This window comes from Neopelma chrysocephalum, unplaced genomic scaffold (assembly GCF_003984885.1).
Source record: "Neopelma chrysocephalum unplaced genomic scaffold, ASM398488v2 Primary Assembly neopelma1_100, whole genome shotgun sequence".
NCBI lineage: Eukaryota > Metazoa > Chordata > Aves > Passeriformes > Pipridae > Neopelma > Neopelma chrysocephalum.
Genome location: NW_020897763.1, coordinates 80,492 through 101,508, shown reverse-complemented (window position 1 = coordinate 101,508; position 21,017 = coordinate 80,492). Strand labels below are relative to the sequence as shown.

General features: G+C 49.8%; 2 protein-coding genes across 4 annotated transcripts in view; both read right to left on the bottom strand.

Annotated features, from left to right (window-relative positions):
• Window positions 1–606, bottom strand: part of BCAS2 (BCAS2, pre-mRNA processing factor) — a 2,964-nt gene extending 2,358 nt beyond the window's left edge. Inside the window, exons 1-2 of the mRNA XM_027695384.1 lie at window positions 473–606; window positions 304–396 (exon numbers count right to left, since the gene is read on the bottom strand). Of these exons, the coding sequence (XP_027551185.1) occupies window positions 304–396; window positions 473–565 (186 nt within the window). The 5' untranslated portion in view covers window positions 566–606. The remainder of the gene's footprint in view (window positions 1–303; window positions 397–472) is intronic.
• Window positions 607–1,064: 458 nt separating this feature from the next.
• On the bottom strand, window positions 1,065–19,707 carry DENND2C (DENN domain containing 2C). Of its 3 annotated transcripts, none has more exons than XM_027695256.1 (18): window positions 18,837–19,705; window positions 17,136–17,284; window positions 16,501–16,613; window positions 15,969–16,133; window positions 13,082–13,178; window positions 12,321–12,365; window positions 9,990–10,177; window positions 7,782–7,891; window positions 7,239–7,308; window positions 6,845–6,922; window positions 5,950–6,090; window positions 5,137–5,285; window positions 4,573–4,750; window positions 4,207–4,248; window positions 3,141–3,246; window positions 2,081–2,320; window positions 1,723–1,809; window positions 1,065–1,141 (listed from the first exon to the last, which is right to left on the bottom strand). In XM_027695256.1, exons 1-18 carry the CDS (start codon window positions 19,613–19,615, stop codon window positions 1,110–1,112), a joined length of 2,769 nt encoding a protein of 922 aa, XP_027551057.1. In that variant the 5' UTR covers window positions 19,616–19,705; the 3' UTR covers window positions 1,065–1,109. The 3 variants fall into 3 exon arrangements, 2 of the variants coding, with proteins under 2 accessions (XP_027551057.1, XP_027551058.1); XR_003536187.1 differs by lacking the exon at window positions 1,065–1,141 and adding an exon at window positions 3,635–3,651 and having other exon boundaries at window positions 1,722–1,809; window positions 18,837–19,707; XM_027695257.1 differs by lacking the exon at window positions 12,321–12,365 and having other exon boundaries at window positions 18,837–19,706.
• Between the last annotated feature and the right edge of the window lie 1,310 nt (window positions 19,708–21,017).

The following is a 21,017-nucleotide window of genomic DNA, read 5'->3' as shown; positions in this document are numbered from 1 at the left end:
GGGTTTGGGGGGAGGACACGAGAGGGGTTTGGGGGGAGGACACGAGAGGGGGACGGGGGAAACACAAGCAGAGGATGGGGGAAACACAAGCAGAAGATGGGGGAAACACAAGCAGAAGATGGGGGAAACACAAGCAGAAGATGGGGGAAACACAAGCAGAAGATGGGGGAAACACAAGAGGGGCTTCGGGGAGACGAGGGGTTTAGGGGAAGAACATGAGAGGGGTATAGGAGGGGACACAAGAGGGCATGGGGTGGGGGGAACAGGCGGCACATGGGGGACCGCCGGGCCGCCTCAACTCACCTCGAAGGCGCTGTAGTCGATCGCGGGCAGGTAGCTGAGGTAGTTCTTGGTCGGCCGGTACCGCCGCGTCTCCTCCTCCACCAGCGCCGCGGCCTAACGCACACGGGGCGTCAAGCGGGAAGGTCCGCCCGCCTCAGCCCCGCGCCCACCGCCCCGGCCCCGCACGCACCGCCTCCCGCACTCCCGGCGCCTCGTATCCCTGGTCGAAGTAGGGCAGCGCATCCACCACCACGTCCCCGGCCACCAGCCCCGGGCCCGCCATCTTGGCCGCGGCCGCGCGCGCTCTGCGCGTGCGCGGGACCCGCCCTCCCCAGGCAGGCGGTGGGACCGCGCGCGGCTCCGCGAGCAGACCCCGCCCCCCCAGCCCGGCCACGCCCCTCCCGGCTCAGACCACGCCCCATCGGGTTCGCCTCTACTGCCCCTCACAGTCACAGACCCCGCCCCTCCCGACTCAGCCACGCCCCTTCCCGAGTCAGATCCCCGCCCCTCTCGGTCCTGGGCCCCAGGCCCCGCCCCTTACAGTCCGGCTCCGCCCCTTCCCTCCCGCTTTTACTCCAGCCCTGGCTCCGCCCACCCCAGCCTTGGCCCCGCCCCGCCCACCCCCGCAAAGAACGGAGACACGGGAAGGGTTTGGATCCAAGAGCTGGTTATTGATCCACGAGCTGGATCTCGATCCATGAGATGACTGTTAACGCAGCACACACACACACACACGGAGCCCCCGCCCCGCACAGGGAGCCCGGCCCCGGGCATGGCCCGGCGGCTCCCCCGCCCCGGTCCCGCCGCTGTCCCGCAGCAGCGCCAGGTCACTTCTTCTGGAGAAATTTCATTTTGCTGCCTGCAGGGAAAAAAAACAGCTCTAAGAGATTTATGTGAGGGTGGGGAGGCCCCGGCACAGGTTGCCCAGAGAAGCTGTGGCTGCCCCATCCCTGGAAGTGTCCAAGGCCAGGTTGGACGGGGCTTGGAGCAACCTGGGCTAGTGGAAGGTGTCCCTGCCCATGGCAGGGGGTGGACTGAGATGAGCTTTCAGGTCCCTCCCAACCCAAACCATTCCATGATTCTGGAGCTGGAGACACACCAGGAGCATCTGGCTGAGTCACACATGGCCACACTCTGCTACAGACACAATTTCTGGCCCCTGAGTGTGTCCTCAGCCAGGATCACAGTTAAGGATCAAGCCTGGACATCCCCCAGAGCAGCACCTCCCACAAACTTTAGATAAAGATGCAAAAGCTTAAAAATAAAAGAAAAATCTCGCAAAGTGTTCGGCATCTCCTGAAGGGGCAAATCTAAACAAAGGAACACAAGTGCCCAAGGCAAAGAAGGGGCCCTGCTCTCCTTTGCATCAAATGAATTATTCAATAGCTAAAATTAATTAAAAAAATTAAAAATCAACAAAAATCAAGGGTCTCCCTTTACCAAGGCTGCGAAGGATTTTGTTCATTCCAGTTCGTTCCGTCTCTGGAATACTCTCCAAATACTCCAAGGCACGGACCTCAAAAAGGCCTAAAGAGAAAAAAATCCAAAAACATTAAAAATCACTCACCTAGATGAGCTACTCCACCCTGTGGCATCTTCTATGCTTAACAAGGTTATGAAAAGAAACCCTGCATGTAGAGTCTGTAACTTGCAGGATCGAGCCCAGAAAGGAGAGATGCAAAAACTCTTTGCTTCATAAGATGAATTTTGTTGAGTAACTGGAAGAGAATGGGGCTATTCCACATGCCAAAATCCCAACAGGAGAACTTTCCAGGACAAGAAGAAAGATCAAACCTACCTTTGACCACGTTCTTGCTCAGCTCCCGGTCCTGGATGAACCCTGCAAACATCTGTGTTTCCATGAAGAACTGCAGGAAGTGGCGCACGTTGCGGGACACGTGGGATTTGCGGAAGGGCTCCCGCTGGAACACCCGCTCCCCCTTCTCCGTGACGTTCATGTGCAGGGAGTAGTGCCCAACAATCTCCACAAAGAACTGCACAAAAGCCTCAGAGACCAGTGAGTTCAGAGTCACATCACCTGTGAGCAGGACACAGAGGGATTTCCCATCACTTTGGTCATTCCTCTTCTAAAGGAGGAGCAGCTTTTCTTAGTGACCTCAGTTATGTTTTGGGCTGGCTGTCTCAGACTATGAAATCTCAGATGACTCTTTGATATCAAACAGGTCACAGCTCAAATATTCCATTTCCCGTGTCAGCTTTGTGCTGCAGCTGGGACAGGTTCAATTCTAAAGCCTTTCCAGTAGTTAAAACATTCAGAATTTCATTTTTCCTGCCAAACATCTCGTATCTAATAAGCTGACAGGATAATTTTAATTCTCTTAAACTACAGAACACAAACCCACTGAAAAACTAACTTTGTTACTTCTCATATGTATGGAATTACATCATTTGACAATGCCATTCTCTGCAGCCATCCAATGCTTTTTAAAACACTCACACTTCCTTATCTGATGGATTATGTATAAATCAGTCCAGCTTTGAAAATGATCTGTCAGAGTACCTTCTAAAGTACAGAAACTCTCTGTTTGAGAAAAGCATTGTCTCTGCCATTTAAGAAAAATCAAAAAAACCCTCAAAGCACAGGAACTGATGCCCTTGGCCCAAGGAAAACTATGGCTCTGCACATACTGATTGTGAAAAGAGGAAGAACTGTCAGCACACCAAACTTCTCACACATTCACAAGGAAGATGTTCTCAGCAGGATCACAGGGAAACAGCTAAAATGTCCCTTCTTAACGTTTATTCCCATTTGCTCATTTTTATACCAACTCCACAGCAGCTATAAAGATCTGCTAATGGGAAAACACTTTTCCACAGAAAATTTTCCACAGAAGTACCTTGTGTGTCACTCTGCCCATGTGACAGGATTTCACTTCGTTCTTCCAAGACTTGTACAAGTGCAGCCTGCAGTTTATGAGGCAGGATCTCGTCTTCATCTGATACCTACAGAGAAAAAATGGCCAAGGAAGGATTTTTGTGTTAGATCCATCATCAGCAGAACCAGGGAACAGAACAGAAACATCCATAACATGCCTAAAGGAGTTAGAGGGGAGTTACTCTGGGATATGGTGGATCTTGGTGGAGCAATGTATTTGTTTTGTAGCCACAGAAATGAAAAACATTTGCTCAGCACCCTCCAAACACGTTCTGTTCGAGTCACACACACAGCTGGCCAACACAGAACACGTGCTACAGCCACGACATGGACTCAGGCTTATTCCACCAGTGATAAAACACACAACAACAACAAACAACAAGTCTGTTGAGAAAATATGACAAGTCTCAACCCCCCAAAAATTAGGGTTTTAAAAAAACCCCAATCCTTTAATACCTTTCTCCAGTTGCAGGCTGCAATGCAAAACAGGACAGTGAGACGAGGGAAAGGAGAAGCAAATATCCTCCTGAACTAGTAATAAATATCCCAGTGTGTTTGTAGGTCCTTGTCTGGTGATGCAGAAGCACTTTAGGTGGAATTCAGCAAAGAACCACAAGTGAACTGTGATAATTTGTTCCCTAGATTATCACTCCTGGGGAAAACAACCCAAACCAACAAACACACCCCACCTAGATGAGAGAGGAGAAAGTATTTTACAGAACAAGTACAGAGAGAGACAGCCAGAAGGCAGCAGAGAATCTTAGTGATCTCCTTCACATAATAAACTAGGTATCCATTTTTAAATTCAGCTCAGACAAGCAGCATCTTTGGCTTTGCAGAGCTCTCCATATCATGCAAATGGGATTTTTAAGCCTGTTCCCTTCTCTGTCAGTCCAAAGGGATTACAAGGTATTTCTTCAGCCACTGGAGTCTACATATGAACACCAGCTTATCCTGATTGCTTGTTTTTATTTCTGTCATTGATGCCTTTTCCAGGCATGAGTGACTAGTACTGTTATTTCACTCACCTCTTGCAAGAACTTGTCAGCACAAAGATCAACAATGAGAACCTGAGGAAAGATGTACAAAACACACTGACTCGTAACCAGGTATGTTGCTGTACAGAAAAAAACCCAACTTTTTTTTCTTGTTTTTTAAATGTCCTGTCACACAAGTTCTGCCTAACTGCAGCCTGTGTCTAAGAACAGTGAATATTCCTGTCTCTAAGAACAGTGAACATTATTTATCTTTGATAACACTGGAACACCCTGACCGGTGTCCGCCAAGTTCACCAACTTCTCAAAAAGTCTGAGTTTATATTAAGACAGAATCCAGAGATTATTCCAGAGGGGGCAACCTCATCCCACTGACATTGTCCCTCACCCCATTCTCACCTCTTCTATGGGCAGGTCCTGGAGCTGTGGTAAGGAGCAGGAGAGAATGCCAATTAGGAACGGGGTCGGAGAGCACACGATATCGATCATAGAGGCTGGCAGGACTGGGATGTAGGTGTGCTGCCAGGTGAAGGGGTAAAGTGTTGCAACAGCAGCGTGGCCACACTTAGACAGAGTGCTGGAAAGGTGAGAGAGGCACAGGGTGGATTGTCAGTGTTTCCTTCAGATCTCAGCTCCAGCCACAGGTTAGAAACGCTCAGGGCAAGTGTTTGTGTGCAGCAGCAGAAGTCTCGTGCACCCACTTTTAAAGTCAGTTATGGGGAGCTAAAACAGCATCAACCCAGACTAAAAAGGTAAAGTAAACATATTTCCTCTTGTGTAAACAGCATACTCCAAAATCTAAGCATGCACACGTTGCGTGGCAAGTGCAAAAGGTTTTCAAATGCAACTAATTACAAAAAGTAAAGATGCTTGCATGTGGAACAGGCCCAAAGGCAGAAGAAATAACAGTATCCAATAACAGTATCCCTCAGAAAGAACTACTCACTCACACTCAGTTATTACCTTAAGTTGTCAGCCACAAAGATGACCCTCCTTTCCAGCAGGAGAGAGGCAAAGACCCGAATGGTGTGGGGGACACTGAGACACTGGAAGAGGCACTCGAAGTCAACGTGTTCGAGCCGAGAGTCCAAGGGCCGGCAGAGCTCCATCACCTGAGGGGTGAGAGAGACACAGAGTGCTGGGGGAGCCCAGAGCTGCTGCCCCTCAGCCTGCAGAAGAGGAGCCCGAGGTCAGAGCTCATCAGGGTCTGCAGCTTCCTCACGAGGGGCAGCTCTGATCTCTGCTCTCTGTGACCAGACAGGACTCCAGGGAATGGCTGGAGCTGTGCCAGGGGAGGGTTATGTTGGGTATTAGGGAAAGGTTCTTCCCCCAGAGGGTGGTTGGGCACTGAACAGGCTCCTCAGGGCAGTGGGCACGGCCCCAAGGCTGCCAGAGCTCAAGAGGTGTTTGGACAATGCTCTCAGGGACAGGGTGGGATTTTGGGGTGTCCTGTGCAGGGCCAGGAGTTGGACTGGATGATCCTTGTGGGTCCTTCGAGCTCAGGATATTTTATGATCCTAAGTGGAACCCCGTGGCCCAGGCAGTTGGTGCAGCACAGAGGACTCCCCAACAGCTCCTCCTTAAAAAGCAGGGAATCACTTCCAATGCAGGGGATTCCACAGAAAGCTGGTTTCTGTAACAACCTCCCTTGCGACTTCAGGGCATTTTCCCCAGACTGATTATTTAGAGGCAGCATCACTGAAGGGCAGTTTGCAAAGAGGCTCTGTGTCCCAGAGACCCCACTAACAGAGGGAAGCCCATCCTGATCCCTGTTACCTCATCTCCTGCTCCGGGCAGGAAACTCCTGACGGTGATGGTGCGTCCCGGGGCAGGGAATGGAGCCTCCATCACACTGCGCATGAACGGGTGCACGAGGGCTGGGGACATCTCCCTCCTCTTCTCCACTTCATCCAAAATCTGCAGGAAAACACATGAGGCACTGGTTCACTGCTGCTGGTGAGCCAGGGGAGGTGGGAGCCCCTCTTTGAGCATTCCAGGCTATGGGGAAGCTCTTCCCCCTCGCTTGGGACCCCTGTGAGAGCCCCTCTCAAGTGCCTGAACAATCAAACAGGAACAGCTTCCTGTGAGCACAACTCTCCATTCTCCAGCCTCCTGCTACTGGAAGGAAATGTCTTGTGTGTAGTAATAAATTCTCATTATTTAGAGGAGTAAGAGAAGCAACATCCCACCATCCTCCCCAAGAAACCTTCCTGGAACCTTGTTCTAGAAACTCTCTGCTCCAACAATCAGAATCAGCTTTCATCAAAGTTTACCCTTGTATTATTCTGCCCTTTACCTGCAGCACTTTTCCCCATTCTTCATCTCTTTATCTCCCCTCCTCTTGGTGCTACAAGAAACAAGGTGAGATCTACCCCATTCCCAAACTGATTTTCCATTTCCAAGTCATGGAAGAAGAGGATGAAGGGGCATCCTCAACAACACCAGGTATCAGAAGCCACATCCTGACAGTAATTGCTGAAGGATCTGTGTATTGGCTCACAAGTCTCTGCACTAGTATCACTTTATTTTCCCTCTCAAAGCAAAGGCAGCAAGAAACCCCCACTCTCAGGGGATGAGCTGCAATCACTAAGCAATTCTAGGCTTGCCAGAGGCATCCTCCTGGAGCTTGCAGGCTGTCAGAGACTCGGGTGACAGGCTGTCCCCAGCTCACCTTGGAGAAGAGGTTGAAGCAGCCCAGGCGGCTCACGATGCAATAAACCTCGGGCAGGCGCTTCCCCTTCCCTTCTGGCTGAAAGGCAACAGCAACAGCTCTGCTGAGAACAGGGGGGCAATAAACAACCCAGCCCCTGCACTGCAGCTCATTCACAGAATTCCTTCTGCTGCACTTCCCTCTACACTTATAAGATTCCTGAGGAATGCCCAGAGCCCATTTCACTATTTCTGGGGATCACTGTGACCCTTCCCTCTGCATTTAAAGGGTTGGTACCTCCACAGCAGCACAGGCTGCACACCCCACATGGAAAACCACCTCTGATTAATGTCCTGCACCTGACTGTGCCTGGGCAATGCATTCTGTACCCTCCAGCCCACACACAGACCCTTACCAGGAGCTTCTTGCAGTACCCAAACCAGCGGCTGCCGTCCTCACCCGTCAGCACGAAGGAGAACGTTTCACTGGGGAACAAAAGGCAGGGTTAAATCAGGGTTAACTCACCACACAGCTCAGAGAAGACACTGACAAAACACACAAAATAAAGCCATTCTCCTTCTGGTCATGTTGAAGATCCCTGGCTGTGGTTAGCAAGGACTTCAGGCTCTGTTCAGGAGGAAAGCCTGCAGCCCATGGGCTCTCACTGAGCTGTTCCAGCCCTCCTCCTTCCTGGCTGCTTCTCCATTCAGCCAAGGAGCAGCAGAAGCACTTCCAGCCCCAGCAGCTGGTTTTGGACAGATATCACAAACTTCCCTAAAGGAAAGACAGTGCTTGGGCAGAAGCAGAACTCTGAGCCCACGTCCCCATCTCATCTTCCCCTGCACAGGGGATTCAGCCTTTCCCATTTTCCCTTGCTCTGGCTGCAGTTCCTCTGGCTCACACCAAAGCTCTCAGCAGTGCCTGTTTCAGGCACAAGCATTCAGAACCAAGTCTTTACCTTTTAAGGTCTGAAGCAGGAAACCAGTCTTTAGGATCTGGAAAGCAGAATCTGGGAATGACCTTTAGCCTCTCTTCAGTATCCTTGGACTGTCTGAAGGGATGTTCAGGCTGGAGGGGTAACACATGCATTTGAAGTCACTGAAGTTGGTGCACAGCTGCAGCATTTAAAACAACAGAGAAAGCATCTTCCTGACACTTCAAATGCTGATCCATCACATAACTAATGCACAGGTACAGGAGAATATATTCTGAATATAAGAGATTCCCAGTTCCCTCTTGCATTTCTCCTGCTGACTGGACCTTTGTAAAATGACCCAGCTGGTCTTGGTAAGAACACAGTAAGGATTTACAAGCACTCAAGTTTATTGGGGAATGAAGCCAGAACTGACCCCCCAAATGATAGCTGGGTCAGCCTGCCTTGGTTCTATCCCTAGGAGATCTGAAAACACTAACAGGGGCAGGAATGTGTTCAGCCTGTGATGTGCAGAGATCACTCATAACTCGAATGCAACAACAGTGTCTCTGAATCACACATTCCAGCTACACCACGTGTGGGTTCAAATCAAATCCCTCAAAGACTAGAGTCCAACTCTCCATACACAAAACTGCCCAGAAAGGGCAAAAGGAAGGTGTTCAAATAAGAGAGATCACATTTAGGAAATGCCTACATTTAGGAAATGCACATTAAGCAGGAAATGCCCCCGAAAAGTGAAAAGTTTATGGCACAAAGCTGGTTTTAGACACTCAGCACATCCAGGCTATTCCAGTGTCCCAAGCTGTGACAGCTCGAAGGAGAGTGAGGAAAACAGAACAGCATTTTCACAGAGTAACAGTTGTACAAAAGCTTTGATGTCCTTGGGCACACAGCCCAAAGAAGAGGGTGACAGCAGATTACTTGGAAGCAAGGCTAATATTAGAAAGGAGGCAAATCTGTAATCAGAACACCTCCATAATTACTTGGCAATCTTTCCTGCAAAATCCCAATATGACAGAGTGTCCCATCATAAGCCACTCATCAAAACACTTTCATTTGAGCAGAAAATAAATAAATACTGAGAAATTAATTTGTTGTGTCAGTGCACTTACAAAAGCCAGTAAAGAGCCACATGGCAGAGCTGGGCTGTGTGCTGGGGCAGCAGGAGAGGAGCCCTGCAGTGCCCTTCCCAAAGGCAGTGGACAGACTGAGAGGTTGCAGCTAAATCTGCCACATTCCTTCTTTTCCTCTATCACCCTCAAGTTTGCACTTTTAGCAAGTATTATTTATGTATTTTCAGTTTTACCTACTAAATTAACACTGTGCACTCTTTCTGGCTGTAGTTCCTTATCCATCTTGTGAATCCAGAGCATTTACACATTTAAGACACAGGAGTTACTTGTGCATAAATCCTTGAGGCAGCTGGAAGTGGGACACTGTGGGTCCTGCTGGGGTCCCCCTCAAGGAATCTGACATCTCCTATTTGGATGACATGCAGATTCCTTAATAATCTCTGGCTCTCTCCTGGCAGCACAGCCAGAATTCCTACCTTTGTCCTGGTTTCAGTGGAAGGCAGCAGTACAAGCCTAGGCAGTGACAGCTGAATATTCATTTCAATCTGGAACCACAGAAGCATCAAGGCTCCATCTCAGCTTCACAACCGTGTACACTGAGCCATAACTCAGAGTCACACACTGATTTTGTCACCCATCTGGGCTGAACAGCTTATTTCAAATGGCTCGTGGTAGCTACAGCACTTCAACTTGCACAGCTCTCCCCTGGTTGGGGGGTTGGTACACACAGCTTTGCCTTTTTATTGTTATTTTTTTCAAAATAGCATCAATAAGCATAAAAGCCCTGGGATTCCAGTTCCTGTGCACCATCAGTCAAATTGCTTCACTCCCTGCTGATAAATCAGATTGCCAGGATGAGATCCTGCCAGCTTTGGGAATAGAGCAATGCACTCCCTTCCTCTCCCTCATCTGCCTCAGCAGGTATCACAATCCTGTGTGGATTTATGATATTTCCAGGAAATCTGAATTAAGTAGGAGCCTTCCTAGTTCCAAAAAAGACAATAAACTCATTACCAAGAAATATATTCAACAACCTCCCAGTGCCATACATTGGGTCTGTAACAGAGCAAGGTATTCACATTCCAAGCCTGTATCCCACCCTTAGGAAGGGAAACGCTGCTGAGTGTGTTTTGTGGGCAGGTTTCCAAGCAGCTCCTACCTTGCTGGGGAACTGCTGGATGATCTGTGGTGTGTAGGTCACCTCAGATGGCTTCTTGTGCAGGGACACCACCACAAAGAGCTCAAACAGCCGCTGCTCCTGCAGCTCTATGAGATCCCTCTCCAGGGTCTGGTAGTGCGGGTTCCTCTTGGAGGCTGCCTGAACCTGCCGTGGGCACCTGTGGCGACCTGCAGAGAGGAATAAACCCCAAATCAGCCTGTGGCTGTCACTGCCACACACCTGCAGGTCACAGAAGAGGACTCATCATCATCTCTAGAGGGGGAAAAGAGATGGGTGGATTTGCCTGACATCCTTCCTTCTCTCCACGGGATACGGGACACCCGAGTCAGCTCCTCAAGCACAGAGCTGCCCTTCTCCCCGGAGACAAGTGACAGGATGACAGGAAAAATTTCATCACAGGAAGGGTTGTAAAGCACTGGCACAGGCTGCCCAGGGCAGTGGGGGAGTCACCATCCCTGGAGGTGTTCAACAAACGTGTGGATGTGGCACTTGGGGACGTGGGTTAATGGTGAACATGGTGGTGGTGCTGGGTTGATGGTTGGACTTGATGACCTCAGAGATCTTTTCCAACCTCAACAGTTGCATGACTCAGACAGGGAGCACAGGCCTTGCAGCAGCTCTGCAAATCCCTCCTGACCAATGTCCAGCATTCTCCTGCTGCCCCTGATGTTCTTCCCATGCACCTTGGAGTGATGTGCTGTGGGAATGGCGATGGAAGCCCCGCTCCAGTAACTGCCAGGCAGCGACTCTAAAGCAGCACTGGCACTCAGGAGAGGCAGAGCCAGTTTCCTGGCCAAGAAACCTCCAGGCTGGGGTGCCCTGACAGGCAGTACAGACTCACAAGCACAGGCACAGCACTCTGACGTCAGAAATTCCTGTGGCCCAGGCACCGTGACACATCCTAGACACTTTCAAACGACTCTCAAACCAGGCAGTGACTCAATCACTGTATTTCTGCAGAGATTCTTCACTCTCCATTACTCTCCTTAGCATAAAAAAGTGGAACTTCATTATTTGTTCCAAGTTAAGGCCTTTTGTGTGTTTCCCTCCAAGCAAATGAAACTCCTAAAACAATTCACAGAATCCCAGAATGGTTTGGGTTGGAAGGGACCTTAAAGATCATCCAGTCCCACCCCCTGCCATGGACAGGGACACCTTCCACCAGACCAGGTTGCTCCAAGCCCCGTCCAACCTGGCCTGGAACACTTCCAGGGATGGGGCAGCCACAGCTTCTCTGGGCAACCTGTGCCAGGGCCTCCCCACACCAGCTAAAACCAAGGAGGTGTTTCAAGTCTGTAGTTTGGGTCTGTGATCAAACTCAGGACTGTGGAACCAGACAAACACCCAAGTGACTTCTCCCCAGAGAAAAGGGCATTTCACAGCACTACATAAAACAGAACCAAGGGAAGGAATTAGGGGGGGAATAATCTCAAGTGTTGGCAGCAAAGTTGATCAAGGACAATCTCCCAGAAGACATATTTTAGTTAAGTGTGACTCTACCAACCCCAAAATTAATCTGTTTCTTGTGACAGGCACATTAATGGCATTTAAACCTCCAGCGCTCATGGGAAGTGGCAGAAATAGAGGTTGGTTTGTGATGCCTTAAAAATCTATATTATGTAAGGTTTTAGTAGAGCTCATTATTACTTTTAGCTCGCTAAGGACCTTTGTACAAGATTTCTGAAAACGCTGTTTAATGTTCCTTGTGAAGAATTTCAACGGGCAAAAGATTTTAGCAAGGTGAAGAGCTACTTATCTGTAGAAATGTACTAAAAAAGAGACATAACAGAGTCCCACTACTTGATATAAGTAGTTAAAGCCACCCAGAGGCCTTGAATCTGTCCCAGGGAGGACAGAGATGATGAGGAAGACACAAAGGAAGATGAAGGAGTGGTTGTTTTAGGACCACTGACTCAAATTCGGGAGGCGTGTCAGGGGTGGGGTGAAGGTGGTATTGTAGGAGATTTGGGAAGTGAGTGTAACAGATGATGTAATGTCTAGATATTACAGTATAAAAACTGCAGAACTTCTGTAATTCCCTACTTTGGGAATGATTCCTGAGCACCCAGCATGCTGTAAATAAACGAGTGCTTTTTGTTTCTAATACTCAGAAAAGTTTCAGAGAGTTATTTTCTGGCGTTCAGGCATCATTTGTCACAGCAGCAGCTCCCAGCCTTGAAGCTGGGAACCTCTCAGAGGTTCCCTTTCTCTGCCTCAGCAGAAGTCACCACTAATTGTGCTCATCCCATCAGAGCCTTAGCCAAGGGTGCAGTGCTGTGGGGACAGGACCAGCCCCTGTGATTCACTCACTTTTTGGCTGATTTTCCGTATCGCTTTCATTCCCACTGGTTTCACCTGAAACACACATAGTTTTCACTTATTAGCCATGCAGAAGGAAGATGGGCAACACCCAATGTTGGGAAAGAGAGACAACTGAGACTCATCAGATCAACATCCCTCAGGGCTGCCCACCAATCCTGCCCAAAGCACCAGCAAAGGGCAGCTGGTGCTGGCAAATGTGTTACAACAGTGAATTTCAAAAAGCAGAGTTGATATCAAGTCACTGTTGTCAGGAAATGACCTGAAGGTCAGCTGAACACAGGCAAAGAGCAGAAACCAGGGGGTTATTTGATACTGCTATAAAACTTTGCAGAGCTGCTGAACAGAATATACTATAAATAAAGACCACACTATGGCTACAAAATCAGAACAACACAGGAATATCACTTTAGAGGCACAAAAGCAACGAGTGGAGTAGTCAGAGGTAGTTCTTCTGCCAAGTGGTTTTCTGAGGAATTTTTGGCTTTCCTCTGCTTCTTTGAAAAAGCACTTTTATCCAGTAGCTCAGCTCTTCAGGCTCAGAATCTTCCACTTGTGACAGTGTTAAACTTGGGTTAGGCAAGTGCTGCCAATCCCAGTGATGCTGAAAGCTCAATTCCAGCCACAAGACGTGGGGTTCAGCACTGCTGTGTCAGCCCAGCACAGGGTGGTGGTGCCAGGCCAGGGTGTGCAGGAATTGTGCCACTCAAGAGGTTTTATAGCACAGACAGTGGTGCTGGAGACCACAATACCTTTCACTGGAGGTGCTTCTCTCCCAGCAGGACTGAGCAGCTTCACCTTCTTCTTTCCACGCTTGGAATCAAAGATCTCCTGGATTTTCAGTACCAGCTGAAATCCAAAGCAGAAGCAGAGGTTAATGTGAGGGGCCAGAAAAGGGTCTGGGTGTCAACAAGATGGAGCCCAACAGCCCTTATCCAGCACCACCATCCAACACTTGGGAAAAGCTGCCCAAATCCTGGCAGGAACCCTGGCTCAGAGGTTGGAGCACTTCTAGCCCAGCTCACTGCAGAATGAATGAGCACAGATTTCTGCTGCAGCAGAGGGGTTGCTGTGAGCACAACTCAAAGCTGACACCAAACTGTGCAACATTCTGGAAACTGTCACACTTCCTTTACCAAACAGCAGAAGTGACAAACTGTCTGGCATCACATCTCCATTTTCTATTAAAAGCCAACTGCAAAGGCACTTGCAAGAGCATCTTAAAAACCCTCCACACCACAGAGGATTCGGAATTCCAGACATCCTCCAGCATCCCAATTCTTTCCAAGCCCAGAAAGAGCAGGGCTCTCTCACTGTACCTTGGAGCCTTTTTTGGGGGGTTGTTTTTTAAGTTTGCTGCTGCATTTGGATGTCAGCTCAAAGAAGTGTCCCAAAGCACAAGTCAGACACAGAACAAGGCTGCTCCAAGCACAGTCCCTGTTCCAGGGTAGTTTGTTAAAATGACAGGATTGGAGCAACCTGGTCTAGTGGAAGGTCCATGTTCATGGCAGGGGGTGGAATGAGATGAGCTTTTGGATCCTTTCCACCCAAACCATTCTGGGATTCTGTGATTTTTGCATGGGTGAAGACAGAGAGTGGGACATAATAATGGGTCTGTGCTGCAGGGACACCACAGATCTGATCCACTGGAAGAAAAAAGCTGGAAAAAAACCACAGTCCAACGCAGACTAAGCTACAGCCATGAAAGAAGGGTCAGCACTTAGACACTTGGAGTTGACTCTGTTAATCTTCCTCTACTGGTCACAACAGCCCTAAAACCAGAGCCCTGACAATTTTTGTGACCCTGTCACAGGCTGCCCTGGACCTGCCCCTCACCTGCCAGGAATGCAGTGCCACAGGGGCTCCCTGGCTCCCAACATCAAAGGCGGCTCTCGCTTCGTGTGAAGAAGGATTTTCACTGGGTGCAGGGAGCAGGTCAAGTTCATTCTTGTCTCAAGTTAAGAATTCATTAAACTGAACGTAGGAGGGTGGGGCCCAGCCATTTGTCACCACAAATACTACATAAAAAGGAAGATATTCGAGAGAACCTGTTTTTCAGCTCAAGCCTTCATCCCCAGCGCAGCAAACCAGGCTTAAGCTCTTCTTTTCCAGTCGATTTCTCCCCATTTTCTGCCTCAGTCAAGCCCTCCCAGCACAAGGAGGCAGCAAGGAACAAAGAGCCCACAGCACAAAGCAGTGCTTCTCCTGCCAAATCTGCCTTCTTTCCCCTTTCATCCAGCCTTACCTAGAGAATTTCCATTTCTGTTCTGATTTTTGTGCAGCTGAGTCACCAGTACAAGCCCCTGGGTGTGTTTAGGGCAACCATATGTTTCTCAAGCAAAAAGTAAGTTTTTCTCTATTTAGACTCCAGTCCTTTTCTCAATCTCTCAAGCAGTCTTGGCTCAATTCCTCAGGAGCAAAGAGAATCAAATGCTCTTCCTGCATGTGAATTGTTACCAGATTTTTGGAATAGGTTTGCTTCTGGAGAATGTTTTATTTTCCCTCTCCAAATGAAAGATACTCTCCATCACAGCATTTTAGTAATCTTGCCATCTCCTTCCTGATTTTCCAGACCTACAGCTTGTTTAGAAGCACAGACAGGAGTCACTTGATACTCCAAAGCACTTTAAAGGTTTGAAAAGGCTTTTGCAGCTGTCCAACTCTACCTCATAGTCCTGTGCAATCTGAGCAAAGACACGTGATTTTCACAAGAAAAAAAAGATCTGCAGAAGTGAAATGATTTTACCATGGCAAAATTAAGTCCTTGCCACTACCACAAGTGGGATTTGAGTCCCATGCACAAAGTGCCACCACAGTGGAAGCTGCAGTTCTCCTTCTACAGCACATGCTGCATTTTATCACTTTTCCCTCACTTGAGGGACACAAGCTGGTAACCAATCCAAGCATCTACAAAGATTCCCAAGGCATCAAATGAGAATTACAACAGTCCTCCATGTGAAGGTGGATTAAAAACCTTTCTCAGTCCTCTGGCCTTTGCAGCCAGGCAGGAGGGAGAGGCCAGAGGGGACAACTGTATGAAGGCTTTGTGAAATGCACTTATCCCTATTTGCTCCTCTTCACCTTTAGACTATGGAACAGCTGTTCTTGATGCCAAGTCAAGAACTCCAAGCCAAGATGCCAAGGAACCAAGGGCCCAGCTTCCCAGAGCCATCCAATAACTCAGGGCCTGCAGTAAGAACTTAAGGATGAGCCTGAGAAGTCACTGGGAGCAGGGAACACGTACACACCATGGTACAGGACTGCCCCTTCAGCTCCCAGAGAGCACAAAACCAGCATCATTACACTCCATGGAAACACTGGGAACAAGGCTTAGATGACAAAGCAGGAGGAAGAGCTTGTAACCACACAGAGCCCTGATTTCCAGGTCAACACTGAGTACTCTGTCTGTCGATTCTTGGCCAACAAATCCACCACTGTCCCAGCTACAACCAGCCCTCTGATCCCCAAACACCTGCCCTGCCACTTGGAGAGGGAATGGGATGAGCAGAGTCACTTGTCCACACACACAGCAGCACCCACCTGCCAGGCAAACAGCTCTGTGACCACTCACAGAGCACTTACAACGCAGCAGGAGTTTGAAATGCCACACAAGAAAAACATTTCACACTTCAATCTCACCCAGGGCAAGTTCTTTCTCCTGCTGGCAGCCTCCACTGCTCGGAACAGCTTCCACTCAGACAGTGTGACAGGCAGAGAGGTGTCCTTCACTCGCCCTTGGAAACTTATCTGGGAGGGTTTCAGCTCCAGAGACTTGCGGCTGAGGAAGGGAGGTTTTGGAGGAGGCTGGAAAACAGAGTCAGAAGAGATGGTAAAGCAGGAGATCAAGCTTTGGTCCAAGGTCAGAGTCAAAGGAGTCAGACCACAGATGGTAAATCTGCTCTACCAAACTCTGCACCCCACCCAACCCACTGAAGCATCTCATCAACACTCTCTTGTTCTTATTCTTTTGCTCCTTGGCAGCTTCATCCACTGCCCCTGCCATGCTTGTTCATTATTTACATTACATATCATTGACATCAATAACAAACAATAAAAAATAAGGAAAACCAATGACTTTCAGTGGAGAATGTGGGGCTGGGGGTGAGCACAAAGTAGGGGCCTTGTGAGGATGGCTCTGCAAACATCTGACCATTTAATGCCCCCACTCTACCTTGGGAGCCCTGCTGATGCTCCGGGGAGGGGGCAGCTTCCAGACAGATGGGACCTTCCAGAGGGGTAAGGGCAGTGCTCCAATATCTTCATAAGGGTTCTCTTTTGCAGGACCTGGAAAAAACATTGTATGGGGGATTTATGAAAGGAGATAAAGCCATGCATTCCTTCAAAGAATATTAGCAGGGAAAGTGTGCAGTTATGAGCCAAGCTTTAACAGGTCCTTCTAACCCACTGCCATCAACTTGGCAAACTGTACATGGACACAGCAGAACAAAACACTTCTACCCCTGCAGAGAAAGCAGCTCTATTGCAAAGCAGCTAATTTGGCAGTGTTCACACTGATCTCTGGGCAGCACTCGAGCAAAGCATCCAAAGAGCTAATAAAGACATCAGTTTATCTAATAAAGACATCAGACCAATCCCAGTGACCTTCCAGGACACCTGAAATCAGGCTGTTCACATGCAGATAGTTACTAACACCAACAAAGAACCTCAGATGGGGAAGGACTTAAAAAGTCACAGAGCTAGAAAGGGCTGGAAAGGATCCTCATCCTCATCCTCAATCCTCCCTCCCCAGCAAAACTGCAACCCTTCAATAAAGTGAGGGCACCCCCCAGAAGCACAGGCACATACAGATGATGTCCTCGTAGATGTTGTCTTCTGACTGTGTGTAGACGAGCCTGGATCCCGTGGTGCCATTTGTCTCTTCCCGAGGTCTGTGGGAGTTGGTGGCCGCCCTCCGGCTGCGGAAGCCCTGGATGTCCTCAAACTCAAAGGATTTCCTAGAGGAAAACCAGTGTAACTTCTTCTAAAGGCACCTGCCTGTACCAGCGAGCTGCTGTCTCCAGTCCACACGCAGTGTGGTCCCTCCTTGGGGCCACCCAGCACACGGATGCCCCACTCTGGACTCTGATTCCCAAGGGTTGAGGTTCAACCCCTCAGCCCCACGCAGCCACTCGCTCCCACCCACGGGATGGGGCAGAGAATCGGAGGGTAAAAGTGGGAAAACACATGCATGGGTCGAGATAAAGAGAAATTAAAAGGTAAAGCAAAAGCTGCACATGCAAGCAAAGCAAAACAAGGGATTCATTCCCTATTTTCCATGGCAGGGAGGTGTTCGGTATCTCCAGGAGAGCAGGGTTCCATCACATACAACAGTGACATCACTCCAAATGTCTCCCCCTTTCCTCCTTCTTTCTCTGATTTTTATTGCTGAGCACAACATCACACAGTCTGGAATATCCCCTGGGTCACTTTGGGGTCAGCTGTCCCCGCTGTGTCCCCTCCCAGCTCGGGGTAAGCACAGCTCAGCAGTGACTGACACACTGCTGTGTTATCAGCATTTTCATCACAAACCCAAAACACAGCACCACACAAGCTGCTAGGAAGAAAATTAACTCCGTCCCAGCCCAAACCAGCACACCAAGTGAGTCCTACTCACTTACTCTGGAAGGTTTTTAAGTTAAAACTGAAGCTGGAGGCTCCATGGCCAAGCACGCTCCAAGTGAGCCCCATCCTGGCAGAAGCAAGAACCCAAAACACGTTTTGCAGACTTGCAGCAGCCCTCAGAATCAGGGCACTGCTTTTACTGGACCTCTCCTACTCATGCTCAGGGTGTTCATGCATTTGTGAGCTGGCATTTCAAAATTATGGCACAGAGGTCACAAAGGAGCTGGCAGGGATTCAGCCCAGAAAACTTGGGTTGTTGCCACACACTTTGCCACCGTGAAAGGTTTCAGGACCTCGAGCCTCTTCCCTGATGGTCACGTGCACGCTTCTCTAGCACAGCTGCCCCAATTCTGCAAGCAGAACTAGCATCAAGCTACCTCAGAGGTTTTTTACTCACAGGAAAGAGGGGAAAAAAGCCAAACTTATTGCAACAGGAGAACCCACGCTCTTCAACTTTAAGCAGCAAGAGAATCCTTCACTCCCAGGAAAGCCAAATACTCAGCAGCCACAGTGTCCCAGGAGAAAGCCAGCCTGCAATCCACAAATTGCAGCTGAGGGCAAGCTCAGGGCAAAGCAGCAGGCAGGGAGCAGGCAGGGAGCAGGCAGGTCTCTCCCTGGGGCCAGCATATCCACTCTGTTCTAAGGTGTGGGGCTGACACCTGTTTGGAGCCTGGAGCCTTCTTTGCAAGATTATCAGCAGCAAAAGCAGTGCACACATAATGCTGGAAAGGGGATACTTTCATCCAGGAATATCCTCTCCCCTTCAGCAGAAGCATCAGCAGCAGTAGCACCTCCACAAGGGTATCATGGCTAGCAAGCTGCTTAAACCCATCGAGAAACTGAGGTAAGGAAACATGTTTCAGACATGAGAGATGAATTATGTACCTCTGGGCTCTCCCTCTGATCCTCCTGCTGTCTGTTCTCTTCTCAGGATTGTTGGAGGATGACACCAGGTCCCTTCCACACTGCTTTTGCAGGGGAACTTCCCTGGTAGCACTGGAATCTCTGCAACCACCAGCACCCTTTTCTGCCAGGTAGCGGAAAGTCCTACAGGGTTTGGGTGGTGGGACAGGAGCTGGCTCCTCCTCTTGCCCCTCAACCTCAGAGTAAATGTTTTTCAAGCTCCTCTCTGCCCTGCAGAGAGAGTCCACTCCTTTGATTTTCAGTTCTTTTTCCGTGGAGCCAGAGCCCCCTCGCTTCCTCTGAAGGTCCAGGGGAACAGGAGGGGCTTTGCCAGGCAGAGGGGGATCTGCTCTCCTCCACAGAGCTTGTGAGGTATAGAAGTTCCCTAGGGGCAGTGTCACCCCTTGGTCCAGGAAGCCTGTTTGCCCCTGTCCTTTCCCCTTGGCTTGGGAAGCTGGGCCATCACAGCCACCAGTCTGCAAGCAGGTCCGTGCACCTTCCCTGAAGTCCAACCCCAGGCTCTTTGGATCTTTGGACCTGCCCTTCTCTGTGTGCTCTGGCTTCACGTTGGACACAGCATTGCAGCTGGGATCATACTTCACCCCGAAGTCCTTTGGCTGCTGCCTCTCCTTGCCGGGGCAGCCCCGTGTCCTCCCCTCCCACTGGGAGATCTTCTGCTTGATGTTGCGGCAGTGGCTGCGGGAGAGGGTCTGCACGGCTGAGCGGGAGAAGGTGCCATCCACAGAGCCCGTTGGGTGCATGGCAGGTGCCACTGTGCTCACAAACACCCCATCTCCAGCCTTGGCCAGGTCCTCCTGTGTCCTGCTCGCATCCAGCTGGCAGGAGATCCGCAGCACCCGGCGGCGTGGGAGAGCCCCCGGGCGTCAGCGCTGCCTCCTCGCGCGACCTGGGGACAAAAAGGAGACAAGAACCATCAGCTGCGCTCCAGCCATGAACTTCAGGAACTTCCAGCCCCCATGAACTTCAGAACTTCCAGCCCCCATGAACTTCAGAACTTCCAGCTGCTCCCTGGCAATTGCTGAAGAACATTCCAACCCAAATCACATGCTCGGGACGGGCTTCCAGGGCGCGCTCCCCACAAAGCCTGTTTGTGCAGCGCACATTTGGGAGGGTTAATGAAAGGAAGTTGAGGCCTCACCGGCTAAAAAAACAAACAAAACACCACAACAGGAACAAAACACAGTTAGGGATCCCAAGGGTCCAAACCCAAGGAAATTATTTCATGGTAGAGGAACACAGCAGCGTGGATCTGAGCCAGCCCCTCTGCTTGGACCGGCACAGCCCAGGCAGTTCCTCCTGATGCTCTGCACTGCCCAGAGCACCTCAGGCAGCACAGAGCCAAACCCCTGCAGCACTGTGAGCTCTCCACTCAGCAGAGACACAGCAGGACATGAAACACCACCTCTCTAGAAAGGGAACCACATCTACTTCTCCAGAGAGACAGCAGCAGCAGGACACTGCAGCTTCACACAGGACAAGAACAGCTGTGATGGCTGGAGGAGAGCCCAACTCTGGAGGAGTGCACCCTCCTCCCAGAACTGCTCTCCTGCTGCACAACACAAGTAAAAACCTGTCTGATGTTCTGTTTGTCAACACCTGACCTACATTTGCCGGCAGAGAGACGGGAGGGCAGTGGTGCCCAGCCTGTGGTTTGCAGCCAGGAAAGTTTTAACAAGCAGAAGAAATTGGTGAGTTCTCATGCTCAGGAGAAAAATCGCCCTGTGTTAAGATCAGCAGAGGAGAAGACATGTTAAAGGAACACTCTGGCTTCTTCTACCCAAGCAGAGCCTGCACAAACAGGAGCTGTGATGTTTGAGACTATCCCAGCGTATAATCCAGAGGCTACAGCAAACATCCTCCAGATATTCCAGCAAGGATGGCAGGTGAAACCACCAGGGAGAACTGGGGTGGCTGTACAGACCCAGCACCTACAGGGTCCAGGATGGCCTCAGCACAGACATTTCACGTGTGGATCCTCAGCCTCAGAGCCCTTTGGCTCTATCTGTAGCTCACAAGGCATCCCCAATATCCTCAGATATGCCAGCACAGTTGAAAACTCATCCTGGACAGGAGACAGCAGCCCTTAGGCTCTAACAAGCTCTGTTCCTCCCTTTCTCTGGGCAATTATCCCATCTCAGAAGT

Coding starts and splice junctions, on each gene's coding strand:
- DENND2C (XM_027695256.1), bottom strand. CDS start 19,615: ATGCACCCAACGGGCTCTGTGGATGGCACCTTCTCCCGCTCAGCCGTG. Junction 16,134..16,500: donor GCATCAGCAGGGCTCCCAAG/GTAGAGTGGGGG, acceptor TCTGTTTTCCAG/CCTCCTCCAAAACCTCCCTT. Junction 10,178..12,320: donor TACGGAAAATCAGCCAAAAA/GTGAGTGAATCA, acceptor TCCTCTCTGCAG/GTCGCCACAGGTGCCCACGG.